This window comes from Corythoichthys intestinalis, chromosome 10, assembly GCF_030265065.1.
Source record: "Corythoichthys intestinalis isolate RoL2023-P3 chromosome 10, ASM3026506v1, whole genome shotgun sequence".
Taxonomy (NCBI): domain Eukaryota; kingdom Metazoa; phylum Chordata; class Actinopteri; order Syngnathiformes; family Syngnathidae; genus Corythoichthys; species Corythoichthys intestinalis.
This window is the reverse complement of record NC_080404.1, coordinates 11924296-11938304: the sequence shown is the minus strand read 5'-3', so window position 1 is coordinate 11938304 and position 14009 is coordinate 11924296. Positions and strand designations below refer to the sequence as shown.

Genomic DNA, 14009 nt, shown 5'->3' with positions numbered 1-14009 from the left:
CCATCATGATAATAAGATAAAATCCAGATTCTGTGTTACACTTTAGATGACTGACCTGGCTGTATAGTATATGCGTCCTTAAACCTCAAATTATGGGAATGGGAGGTGTGTGGGGGGGCATTGGCAGGATGTCCCCCACCACAATGTCCTCCACGTCTCCTTGAAGCAACTAAGTAGCTTAGAGTGGTCTTATTTCCCTCCACTATAAATTGAAGTAGACAGTGTAGGAGATGGTCTGACTTGAATGTACAACCTTGTGAAAGCTTTCCACTGCCGGCTATTCTATGAAGGATGTGGTGTGGACAGGTCAGCACCCGTCAGAATATTCTGCGTCATTTTGGCACAGCTAGGTCTCTTAGCTGAACCACTGAGTTGCAGAAGTGGGATAGAGTTGCTAATTAGGTGTGAGTCACTTGCTGTATCAGCTCGGCTACAAGTGATCTCCAGATAATGATACACGTCCACTCAACTAAAATAGGCTGTCAGGCTGTGGACACACAGGTTAGTCGACATTCTGTGGCCACATGTGATTCCTAGAGCGACAAATAATCAGAAATGAAAGCCCATACACATTTACAGTCACCAGGGGTCAAATCTTAATACTATACTGCTGGCCAAAAGTATTGGCACCCTTGCAATTCTGTCAGATAATGCTTAATTTCTCCCAGAAAATGATTGAAATTAGAAATGCTTTGGTAGTAATTGCTTCATTTATTTTGCTTACAACGAAAAAACACATAATAGAATGGGAAGAAAAAAATAAATCATTATCATTTTACACACAACTGCAAAAATGGGCCGGTCAAAAGTATTGGCACCCTTTAAAAAATCATGTGATGCTTATCTAATTTGTGTAATTAACAACACCTGTTACTTACCTGAGGCACATAACAGGTGGTGGCGATAACTAAATCACACGTGCAGCCAGTTAAAATGGATTAAAGTTGACTCAACCTCTATTGTATCCTTGCGTGTACCACATTAAGCATGGAGAAAAGAAAAAAGACCAAAAAACTGTCTGAGGACTTGAGAAGCAAAATTGTGAGGAAACATGGACAATTTCAAGGCTAGAAGTCCATGTCCGAAGACCTGAATGTTCCTGTGTCTACCGTGCGCAGTGTCTTCAATAAGTGTAAAGCCCATGGCACTGTGGCTAACTTCCCTAAAGGTCTTCCTCTAGTGTTTTTTTTTATCTTTTATTATTTGATTGCAATTGTGCTTGGAAGTTAAATGCCTCTGTAGAGGCGAGGACTTGAAATTGTGCACTCAGTGACGCAACACAGCACCCAAATATTCATTCATTTTTCACGCCCACTATTATCAGGATTGCTGAGCTAGGAGGCAACTGGAGGTTGCCTCCTCCTGCATACGGTATACACATAATACATTATTCTACAAATCTACACATGTGCAATTGCCGTGGTTTAGTGCAATTCTTTCGACTCACAATCAGTTTCTGTGATTTGTCATTTTCTTCCCCGCAACCTCCTACCCCGCATTGTTGTCTGCCACTTACGCCAGTCTTAAGTTGCCCTTAACCGCCCCTCCATCCCACAACGTTCTTTGCCATTTCCCAAGCTGAGAAAAACTTGTGCCGACTTGCTTCACCACCAAAAGACGGCCTCATCGTGGTTCTCCTTCGATGGTTTTTCGCGTCGTGCAACTATACCGTAACTGAGCACTTAAGGCAGCAACACTAGTACAAGCAAGATTAGGCAGGTGAACCATATCAGCCAATAAAATAAACACACTCTTGTACAATAGGTGGCGGTATGCACCTGATAGTTGCTTTCAATCCGCGTTTTAGAGTTTTTGAGCTTCTAAAACATCTGTTTACAGTGCAGTCAATTTCATTGCTCGTTTGTTTCCCCATTCTGCACAGTTTTAAATAAAACCGAGCAGTCGATGAATTTTCTGGTTATTTCTTTCTTTGAATATTGACTCAGATATCTGTATATATACAGTATATGCAGGGGTGAAAGTGGCAAGAATTTCTTGCCGGAACTCTCCGACGTGAAGGTCGCCACGGAGCCAGAAATGTCATTTATTTATTTATTTATTTTGAGGGGTGGGGGGTCGAACTTCTTAAACTACTGAAATACAAAGAATACTGTTTTAGCACAGTTATTTTTATAACACATACAAAAACTGATTTTCATTCAAAATTGTATTTTTTCAATGATTTGCAAAATAAAATGCAACAAAAACAGCAATAACCCCAACCTCCATCTCCTATTTTCCCTCATTTCCTCACATACTAAATGTCAAATCTCAATTTTAACTACTTAAGAACATAGAACATGCATATTAAAATTGAAGTTCATACAAACATTTTCTTTTTTTTAAATAATAAAGATATAAGTAACATACATTCAGAAAAATAAGTACAAATTATTTATATTATGCAGAGGAAATGGATAAGTAGCCTAACATAAATGAACAAATATATATCCAAAGTTCACATTGACAGCTAAGATGTTCTGAACCTCCCCATCAGAGCAAATAAAACTAAATACGATAAATAAGCCTCCCAACTCTTTCATTGCTCTTAAATATTTGATCTATTTTATGTTGCATTGCCCTTTTTTTGTCGCATCAATTCAACCTTTTTTTTTTTTTTTTGCTGTTCCAGAAAACATGCACATTTGAACCAATCACAGCTACAGTAACTATCTCTGCTGATTAGGCCTGAACGATATTGGAAAAAACTATTGCTGCAATTTTTTGGGGGGTTTGCGATATATTGCGATATTATATTGCGATATTAAAATATATATATATATATTTTTTTTTTTTTTCAAGAAATTTTCACAAGATGACTTAAATAGCTGTTTGGAAAGACTTTGGATGACTCACCATCACCACAGTGTACAGTCATCCCTTGTTTTTCGCGGTTAATGGGGACCAGAACCCGCCGCGATAAGTGAAAAAGCATGAAGTAGCTCACCCCCCCATTTTTTAATTTATTTTTGTGTGTGTGTGTTTTTTGTGCCCAATGTATTTATTCAGATTTAGCATTGGAAAGAGATATATAAAAGATGTTTTTTTCTCACTTTTCCCCCCAAAGTGATTTTAAAATATATATATATATATATATATATATATATATATATATATATATATATATATATATATATATATATATATATATATATATATTAAATATACAAATAAATGGTTTTTAAGCACTTCAAATGTCATAATTATGATAAGTTTTAAACATAACTGTCCAACCAAATCATTTTTGAACAAGAATAAAGTACTGTAGCAGATAAATGCTTGGCTTTATTAAATGCTTCTGTTTATCTACTTTAGCTGTGACCGTTGAAGTGACATGTAGAAATTTCAAACTCCTCATGATCACTTCTGGCATTTATATGTCTCCAACGTCTCCACAGTACACACATTCATTCAAGCGCGGCTTTCTTGCAGAAACTGTTTAAAAAGTTGAACGATGATTGACAGATACCCGTGTGAAGTCTGCTTCTTTGGCCAGATCAAAGCCATCGTTGTGACGCTGTGACTGAGAGGATCAAAAGGCAGGGAGAGGGAGGATCTGAGGCGTTGCGCAGACCAGAAAGCAAGGCGTATATGGATTAAAAAAAAGAAAACTATCGCACGTGCTTGCGATGGGACTATCGCGCACATGCACATCGCGATGGCGATGTTTAAACGATATATCGTTCAGGCTTACTGCTGATCACATGTCAGTATGTCAGCCAATTCAATGGATAAATGAGTCCAGGAGTTTTGCTTTGCTGCGTGCAGTCGCACATTGACGTTACTCATCATCATCAGACTCCGATAACTGCAGCAGCTGGGGAAACCTCCATGCTGTCCGTGGAATAAAATAAATAATAAATATAGGTGGAAACGGATTACGCTACACAAGCACTTTATTATGCTTGTTGTTAACACTTGTGTATGTAAATCTGATGTTGGTAGATTGTTTTCTTCTTGGAGATGAAATGCATATGTGGCAGCCTAGGAATTTTTTTTTTTTTTTTTTTTTTACATAGCGTTTTGACAGTTGCCGTCATATTTTCGGAATCAAAGTACCGTGTACCGGAACTGCATTCCGGCCCTCATTCTTATACTAGAATAGCATTCCGGCCCTGAATCTTATACCGGAACTGAGTTCTGGCCCCGAATCTTATACCGGAACTGCGTTCCTGACCGTTCTGGCCCACTTTCACCCCGAGTATATGTATATTACATTTTTGCATCGGCAGGACATACTTTTACTTTTTACTTGTAAATTTTAAAGCAATTACTTTTGTCATTTTACTTGAGTATTTTTTTCTTAGAGACTTGTACTTTTAGTGAAGTAATTTTTTTGCACTGTATCTGTACTTTTAATTCAGTAAAAAAAAAAGTGAGTACAGTACTTCATCCACCATTGCTGTAAGTTGTCTCAAAACACTTACAAGGCAATGGCAACGATTTTTTTTTTGGTCCCAGCAAAGCCCTGTATATGCAGTATGTATCAGCTGATGAACTAAGCATTTTCAAGTGTCAATAATAAGATAAGCACAGTCTTTCCTACAGTGTAAACTCTATGTATAGTACAGTCACTACACTAGAAAACAATATACAATCATGAATATAAAAATAATTAAACCTCAGCATTACACAAGACGAAATGTAGTCTTAAAATTTACTAGGGTTAAAGAGGTTCAATAAAATATTGTACAGTATTTGGTAAGCACTTGCTGACTGCCTAAAAAGAAACTCCCATTTGCACAAAACACAAACACTGAGTAGATGCAGATTCAGTGCCACCATGTGTTTAGCTACTGAAAGATACTAATAACTGATGAAAGCTAATAAATTCTTAATGTTGTTGGAACACATTTGGGGTGAAAACAGAAGGCTTGCATTCTTGAGATACTGGTGTCCAGATGTCTCAGGGTTTATGCATCATTCTGGCTTTTTCTTAATCTGGAAACATTTTATTTGCCTGACCTACTTAATACTGCAGAATCCTGCTACATATTGCACATCTTACTCAAAGCAAAGCCGTTTCGGTCCATTTTGTTTATTTTCTGGGAACAAGAATCTCCCATTGTCTATTTTGGGGACAGCAGCAGAGGTATTCATGCCAAGTCGGTGACGCGGAACACAAAAGGACATCACCTGTCCTTGCTGCATGTCAGCTGGGATGTCAAGGAATAACAAACATTCCTGCTGTCAGGAAAGCTTCCAACAGCGTGATGTCATTATGTACAATACCATTTCCATAACTTAATTTTAAGAATAGTAAAAAAAGAAAACGTTAGGAGATTAAGGTTGGCTGAATACAAACAAAACTATCCCACTGTACTCCATTTGTTGTGCACAATTAACCCATTCATACCTGCATTTTTTTTTTTAGTGCTGGGCAAAAAAAAAAAGCTAATTTTTACTCTACTCAAACACTAGAGCTAAATGCAATTTTTTGGTGAAGGATATTTCATGCTTTGGTTATTTTTTTTGTGGTTATTTGGTTATTTTTAATGTTAATGTGTTTTTGATAAGAAAAGAAAAGAAAAGCACTTTAAAGTTTAAAGTTTGAAGTTGCGTTTTGCCTCCGCCAATTTCAAAAAGCCAAAAATAGCTAAAAAGGCATGCTAAACCTCATGATTTGATTTTGATGGGTATAGTTTCATCCAATCATCTCCAAGAAGCGGCAATAGTAACTAAATTCAGTATATTTATCAGTTTAGAGACACGAACGTGTCATGTCCTTCAGCAGCATGCTCAGGCCTGAAGGGGTTAAAATTTCATTAATCTTTTTTTTTTTTTTAAATCATCCGATGACAATATTTTCATAATTTATTAAAAAATACTCTAACAATCTAGCAGATGGCTAGCGACTGAATTGTATGGACCCGAAGGGCAAATTAGGCTTTTATGGTCCCTAACAAGTACAGTATTGTTTTTTTTGTTTTTTTACTCTTTAGAGCCACTGTTATTCTTGTAAATGTTCGTCAAATGGCAAAGTGATCCAAAACATGTTGGCGTTATGTGCCTTATGTTTTTATTTTTACTTTATTTTTTCACATTATACACGGTTTGCATTTTCAATAATAATTTAAATTTAATCTAAGACGGAAAACACGTGGTACAGCATGAGATTGATACTTTGGACAGCTATAAAATATTTGCCTATATCATTGCAAATATTGGGTCAGCCATGATTTGATTAGAAACAAGGAACTTCATATGATTATTACGATTTTATATGTGCATGTAACACAAGTTGACCTAAAAAAAATTCAAAATATATTGTATATGAAGCAATTTTGGGAGATGCTAATATTTTTTTGACACAAGGGAAGAGCTGACAAGAACAGGTAGAAATGAACACAATCAATGGACATTATAAGAATGAGAAACACTGAAACTAGGAAAGCAAGGAACAAATGAAATAAAAATGTAGTGCAAAACAGAGCTTGAAAACATGAGCGCATCAAATACTTTATGTAAGTTGTGCAGTATACAGTAAATGTATTGTATACATATTCAAAACAGAAAGATTTTAGTCTGGGGCTGCATTGATTTGCAATTTATTATCCAGCAAAATACAGAGTGATTTAAAAAGAATGACCCTATTTCATGATCTAATATTTCGTCAGTAAATGTATGAATCAGAATAAGGGACCGGGTGATTGAAAGACCAGATTTCCCAGTTTTCTATAATTGTCTCGTGACTCTGCTATAAGTTATGTTTTTTTGCTATTTACCCTTCATAAAATATTAAAGAGCAGCTGAAAGGTTTGTTGGATTTTTGTGTAATTTGATCAATTTAAACTTTGGACAAGGTCGTCGAAACGACTGTCATTTCTAACGCGTAACTACGAAAAGAATTTGGGTTTTCTTAGTTTTTTAGCACTCCGTCAATACTGCCTTCCTTTATCCGAGAGTGAGGTCATTCAAAGAAAGCAACAGAAGACATGGCAGACTCAATCTATAGACCCTACCCACGTGACGTCACAACTCCGTCCTCCTGACTGGTGCAGCCCAATTGTCCGTCAACACATCGTGTTTACCTGTTACGGCTACGTACATTCCTCCTATTTACGGCGTGTTTTTCTGCTCGTTAACATTAATAATCAAAATGGTGAAGGCATGTGTGGCGGTCGGTTGCAATAACAGAGAAGATAGATGGAGAGACTTGAAGTTCTACCGGATTCCGAGAGACCTGGAGAGGAGAGAGCGAGATGGGCTGCTGCAATTCGACGAGAAAACTGGGCTCCAAACGATTACCACAGATTATGTAGTAGTCATTTTATATCTGGTAAGATGCATTTAATATATATATTTAGAGGGCTTTGGGCTGACAACCACAATTAAGATCATAGGCAACGAAGTATTTATAAGCCTCCAAGCTCTTAAAATTTTTGAAACTTTCGTGAGAATAGGCTGATTTTGTGTGGACAAGATAGTTGTAAATATCAGGGTAGCTAGCAGATGTCAGGCAAATATGGGGAAGTCAGCGGGTCGAAAAACATCGATTTAGGCATCAAATATGGATCTGGCGAATGGATAAACTGAAGCTTTTCCACATAACGCCTTTTATGCAACGCATCAAGTGAGTTTACGGCATCCGAAAGCACCAGGTCTTCCATGCAATGCATTATAAATTGCTCGATCAATTGAGACCATTGATAATACAGACACAAAATGACGGACAAGGGGGCGGAACAATACAGCAATCACGTGATTTTGTGACGTCGGTGGGTAGGGTCTATAGCTGCACCAGCGATAATGCATAGACTTCATAACCTATTGACATGACACAGGAAACGGGGCCGATTCGTAGGGGGCCTATTTTCAAAAACTTCAAATTCAAATATTTTCAAAACCAAAGCTGCTACCGACCTAAAACCAAAACAGGCACGTACCTTAGCCATATATGAGTCTCCAAGAGCAGCAGCATCAAAAAATTCAAAGTCGTTCCCTTATTAAATCCCGATTAATTATATTTTATACAAGTATAAAAGAACTTAAAGTGGCTAAAAAAAGTCTCAGATTTTACACTAGATGCACAAAAATCCCCAAATGCAGAGATAATCACCTATATTTTCTGGATCAATAGCAATATTTACCTTATCATATAAGTTTTTGACCATAATACCAACTTATTTTTCTTTTATTTACTGCATGTTTTCAACAGCTAATAAATACTCAATTTTCACATCAGAAACCTAACACTTGAGTAAAGCATGCAAAATCAATATATAAATAAATTACTTATAAATTCTATATACAATCACAACTTTTAATATAATAGAATAGCCCTTTATTGTCATTATACAGTTGTACAATGAAAGTGTGGAGCATTTCCCTTTGCCGTGCATGATGTTAAAATCTCAAAAGTGACTTGCAAGTATAAAATCTAAATAAGAAAATTATAAAATGCGTATTATATATCCCTTATTTATAGATACAGATGTAAAACAGTCTTGATTCTATGTTAAAAGCAAAAGAAACCTTGCAGGTAGTATTTATTTTATGTAAATATGGCGAATGTGCGGCGTGTCTTTAAGTTCACTGTGGCACTGCCTTACCACAAGTCCACAGCAAAGAGACAATTTGTCCTATTTGTATGCGGTACAGCTTTCGTAGTTCTTCAAAAATCCAAGCTTAAATCTGACATGAGTGTGTGCGGTCTTCCGCTATTACTAAATGAAGCTTGGCCACCTATGATAAGGCGTGATGCAAAGAATGACGAAGTATCGCGTCAATAGGTAATGAAGGTAATGAAGATAGTGATATTTCCAGCTAAAGTACCGATTCAGGATCACTTTTCGTGACGTTAGCATTGACGAAAATACATACCTAACAAAAATACAGTATGAGGACAGTATTTGTATTTTCTTGATTATCTATAAACTGAATTACAAGATTATATTTCAGATTTCGGTGTAATTTGACAAATTTAAACTTTGGCCGAGTTCGTTGAAAAGACTCATTTCTAACACGTAACCGCAAGAAGAATGTATTTTTGTTTTTTTGTTTTTTCAGTACTCCGTTAATATTGCTTTCCTAAACTCGGAAGTGTGACGTCATTTACAGAAGGCAGCACAAGACATGGTGGACTCAATCCATAGCAGCACCAGCGATAGTGATATTTTCAGCGAAAGTACCCATTCAGGATCGCTTTTTCGTGACATTAGCAATGACAAGGGCTCCCAGGAAAGATAATTACAATTAACATTACAATTAATCCCTACATGTTTGAACCTGAGGCGTCAGATGACGACGATTTACTCGGCACAGAAGGCGCAGGGGATAACGCCGATTGGCGGCTCAACACTTCAAGAAAGTAAGAGCGGTAAGCCTATGTCTGGCATCGTGATTTCTCTCTGAACCTTACTTTCCCCAGTCACTCTGTGATATAATTATCAGTAATTGCAAAAACAGATGAGTAATTATATAGATCTAGTAATAAATGTATCAAATTCACATGAATAGACGACCTGTCAGCTGTCCTATCTACTTATGACCAGTCTTATTAATAACGGTATAACAGCGTTACTAACGGCGTTATTTTTGTCAGTAGTGAGTAATCTAATTAGTTTTTCCATCTTTGCAACGCCGCTACCGTTACTGCGGATATGAAAGCCATAGGCAGAGTTTGACTTTTGGGGCAGGGGAGGCACAATATCTTGATGACCCCGAAAAGCAGTGTCAGCAATAAAATTACAAGAATATTTATAATAATAAGTTGAAAATGAGCGTTTTCTTTTTTTTTTTTGTTTCCCATCATTCTTGGCTGCTTACTTTTTCTTACATACTTTTCGCCAAGATCGTCATCCATTGACTATGGTACGCCCACCGGTGTCGTGCCACTGTAGTTACCCAGTCTGGGTGGAGCCACTGCAGTGCACTGATTTGCTTGATTTCCGTGTTTTGGTGATGTAGTTATCTACGAGGTTTTAAAACATGCCACATCCATCAAAAAAAAAAAAAAAAATATTTTTCCTGTCGTATACCGTAACATCATACTGAACGTTAAAAAAGGCAATGTTTCTCCAGTTTGGTAAACGTCAATGTCCAAAATATATAACAGTGTTTTTTTCTGGCTTTAATTATTTGTTTAAGTCGACAACCCTCATAACTAATGTGTTTGTGCGCCGTCCCGCGGCCAGGGGCCCACCCCTGTAAATCTGCTTATGATGAAGGCGTGCGTTACTACAATTTGGTTGAATGACTTGAGAGACACGGAGAGAGCAGAGCGGGAGGACGAGGAGGGAAAGGGGCTGTAACGTCGTTGCAAGCGCAATGCTAGGTGGCTCGGACCATTAGCATAGCATTTGCGTTCTTGCTAGCGTGAGCATTCAGCGTGGTGAGTGTCATCTTAAACTCTCGGGCTTAAACTCTCACTTTTTTTTTTTTTTTTACATACAGTTTGTAGCTTTCAGGTGGGTACAATTAATTCAAAATAATGGACTGTTTTAATGTTGAGTATGCATTATCATCGCCAAGTGGGCGTTGTCCTTATAGACCCTACCAACCGACGTCACAAAACCACGTGCTCGCTGTATGGTTCCGCCCCCTTGTCCGTCATTTTGTCTCTGTATTAGCATTGGTTTCAATTGATCGAGGAATTTAAAATGCATTTCATGGAAGACCCGGTGCTTTCAGATGCCGTAAACTCACTGGATGTGTTGCATAAAAGGCGTTATGTGGAAAAGCTTCGTTCTATACAGTCGCCAGATCCATATTTGATGCCCAAATCGATGTTTTTCGACCCACTGTCTTCGCCCTGTCTGCCTGACATCTGCTACGCTGATATTTACAACTATCTTGTCCACACAAAATCAGCCTATTCTCACGAAAATTTGAAAAACTTCAAGAGCTTGGAGGCTTATAAATACTTCGTTGCTGGTTGGGTGAAACAGGTCCTCGTCCACGAAAATTCGGCAGGAATCTATCTTTTGCTTGGAAAGGTGAGTTACGAAATTTTCAATTCAAAATCTTTTATTCTCGCTAACATCCACTGTCAAGTCTAATTTATTTCATGTCATTTGTCAATGCAGTTAGGGCTTTTTATGTTTATATGGTTTAGCGATAGCACTCTCACTACATACATACGTGTATGTTGTCGGCGATTAGCCTAGCAATGATCTTAATTGTGGTTATTTGTCAGCCCAAAACCCTCTAAGTATATCTTAAATGCATCTTACCGGATATAAAATGACTACTACATAGTCTGTGGTGATTTTTTGGTGCCCAGTTTTCACGTCGAATTGCAGCCGTCCATTTCGCTCTCCTCTTTGGATCCCTCGGAATACGGTAAAACTTCAAGTCTCTCCTTCCATCTTCTCTGTTAGTGCAACCAACAGCCACACACGCCTTCACCATTTTGATTATTAATGTTAAGGAGCAGAAAAACACGCCGTAAATAGGAGGAACGTACGTAGCCGTAACAGGTTAACACTATGTTTTGACGGACAATTGGGCGGTACCATTCAGGAGAGCGGAGTTGTGACGTCACGTGGGTAGGGTCTATAGATGCTAAAATATAATAATAATTTGTTTTTGTTTTTCATAATAGGCACTTGCCCTTAATTTTCTAGAATGACATATCCATAAACCTTGTGTGCCTTTTTTTTAATCAAAACAACGATAGAATAGGGAAGACATTCAGGGCCTCACCTGTATATTGAAAAATATATCATATATATTAGGGTTGTGACGATACACACAAATCTCGGTTCAGTACATACCTCGGTACGCGGGTCACGGTTTTGTTCGGGTTCAGTACAACAGGAAAAACAAAAAGACTTTTTTCTCACACCATTTGAAAGTTAAAGTTTGTATACCATTACACTCTTATACAGAAGAATTTTTTTTTTAATTAATTTTTTAAATGTGACCTACCAGTATGTTTTTTTGGGGAATGAAAAAGACAGTTCAATCAGTTAATATAAACATATCTAATGTGTAAGACGTTATAGAATGGATCATGTAATATTTTTTAGAACATAAAAAGTAACATCAGTTACTTTGCCGAGTAACTAATTACTCTTATGTTGAGGTAACTGAGTTTCTAACTCAATTATTTTTTGGATGAATTTGTAAGTAAGATTAACAACACTGCTTATGAAACGCCAGCAACAACTACAACAAAAAAACAGGTCACCCTTCAACAAACAGGCAGGATCTTTTATTACCAGAATTGCATTAAATTTTAGAATTAGACAAGCCATCAAGGGTCTATTTATATTTTTGTAAAACCAAGGTTGTATTCTCCATGGCTTTCAAACCTGTCGTCGCTGCAATGTTGAAAACAAAGAAGCGATCGAGAAGCTGGCGAGAAGTTCATCTGCTTGACTCTCAAAAGATGTCCAAATTCTTGCAGAAGAAGGTTTTTTGGGCCACTGATAGAGTCTCGAACCTTCGTTTGAGCAATTTATCTCTACACATTGATCAGGCATGATGAATCTCGCAAATAAAACCCAGAAAATCTTTGCAATATATGATGAGGATAGCATAGTGCTATATTTCCGTATTGGAGTGATGGCGAGGTTTTCTGTAAATTACGTCATCAGGTAGCAGCCGGCAAACGAGGCGTGTCCCTCATTGCTAAGGTGTTGCTCTGGCAGTAACTCAAAAACTACGCAGTCAATTCAATTTTTTTTTTGTAACATGAGTTTTGAAACAGCGAAAGATGCATTCAATACAATTGAACTGAGTAAAACGCTCAAGAATTGAACTCTTCATCTGCCCTTTAATCATGAGATAGGGTCATTGTTTTTGAATCACCCTGTAGAACTGCAAAATAAGGGAACTATAAGTAGCATTGGGTTCAAATTCAACCTTTCATACATTGTCACCCATTGGACTGTCTCAAAGTTAAAAAAAAACTGTCCACCAAAGTGACCACTCGGGAGTGAATCACCCAGCACGCACTACCATGCTGTGACTGTCTGCTACCCTGTGGTCATGTAGACCTTTCAATAATTGTCAAGCAGCCTATGTTTACTGCTGTCCGTTATTGTTATTCTTCTCGTTTGACCATTGCAACACACACACATGCGTCATCTTCTATTCCCACTAAATAAAGACAACTCAGCTGCTGTTTGTCCATTTTGCCACACAGGTCCCAGCCTTCCCCCCAAAAAATGTGTTCAAGTACGAGCCAGGCAGAAAGATCTCTGACTGTTTGTGTTTACTCACCCTTTTGCCCTCCTTGCCTGCTTCTCCTGGCTGGCCAGGCACCCCATCCTGTCCCTGAGGAGAAATCATGTATTGGAGTGACTCATGTGGCCAACTCAGAAAAGGCTTCTTGAAAAAAGCAATGCGGGAAGACATTTAAAAGGGCCAGTGAATGACTGTAATTATCTGAACAGAAAAAGGTGTTTTTCATTCAAATACATAGTTGACAAAATGAATTCACCACCAGTTTATGAGTCACGTAAACGTTTTACATTTACATTATCTGTATTTGACTCATAACTTATTTTCAAATGCTTTACATATTTGTGATTTTAAATGAATTGCTTTGCTTTACAGCTGGAGAAGATGATAATCTGTATCAGTTTTCTGTTTCGATGCATATTAAGTACCTTGTCTCCTTTCTCACCAGGTGGGCCCTGAAAAAAAATGGGAAAAAACACATGTTTAGACAACGACGGTCTCAATTATTTTCCATTAACCCCTCCCCCCGGGAGGACGTAAACGTTTCGCGCCTTCCAACTCGCTGCCGCCACTGTAAATTTTTCTTTAAAATTATTATAAGTACACCTCTGCATAACATTGTGTCCTTATTAACATTAAAGCAAAAACGTAATTTTGATCAACTTAAAATTAACTTTGTTAACATTGTTTTGTTTGTTACAGAAAAGACAAAGCCCATCAATTTGCCTGAATTAAAAAAAGAAGACATCCAAACTGTAAAATTACACTCAAGGTAAATTTTTGACGATATGATACTGAAAAATAAATTTAATAAAATCAATAAAACAATTTTACTAAAAACAAAAAATGGAACAAAAATAACAGTGTCACTGGACAGA

The 14009-nt window shown here is 37.3% G+C and overlaps 1 protein-coding gene across 1 annotated transcript in view; it reads right to left on the bottom strand.

Moving 5' to 3' along the window:
• The window catches only part of LOC130923322 (collagen alpha-1(XIX) chain-like), a 343167-nt gene that overhangs the window by 214471 nt on the left and 114687 nt on the right, over positions 1 to 14009 (bottom strand). Inside the window, exons 15-16 of the mRNA XM_057848955.1 lie at positions 13560 to 13586; positions 13171 to 13224 (exon numbers count right to left, since the gene is read on the bottom strand). Coding sequence (XP_057704938.1) covers positions 13171 to 13224; positions 13560 to 13586 — 81 coding nt within the window. The remainder of the gene's footprint in view (positions 1 to 13170; positions 13225 to 13559; positions 13587 to 14009) is intronic.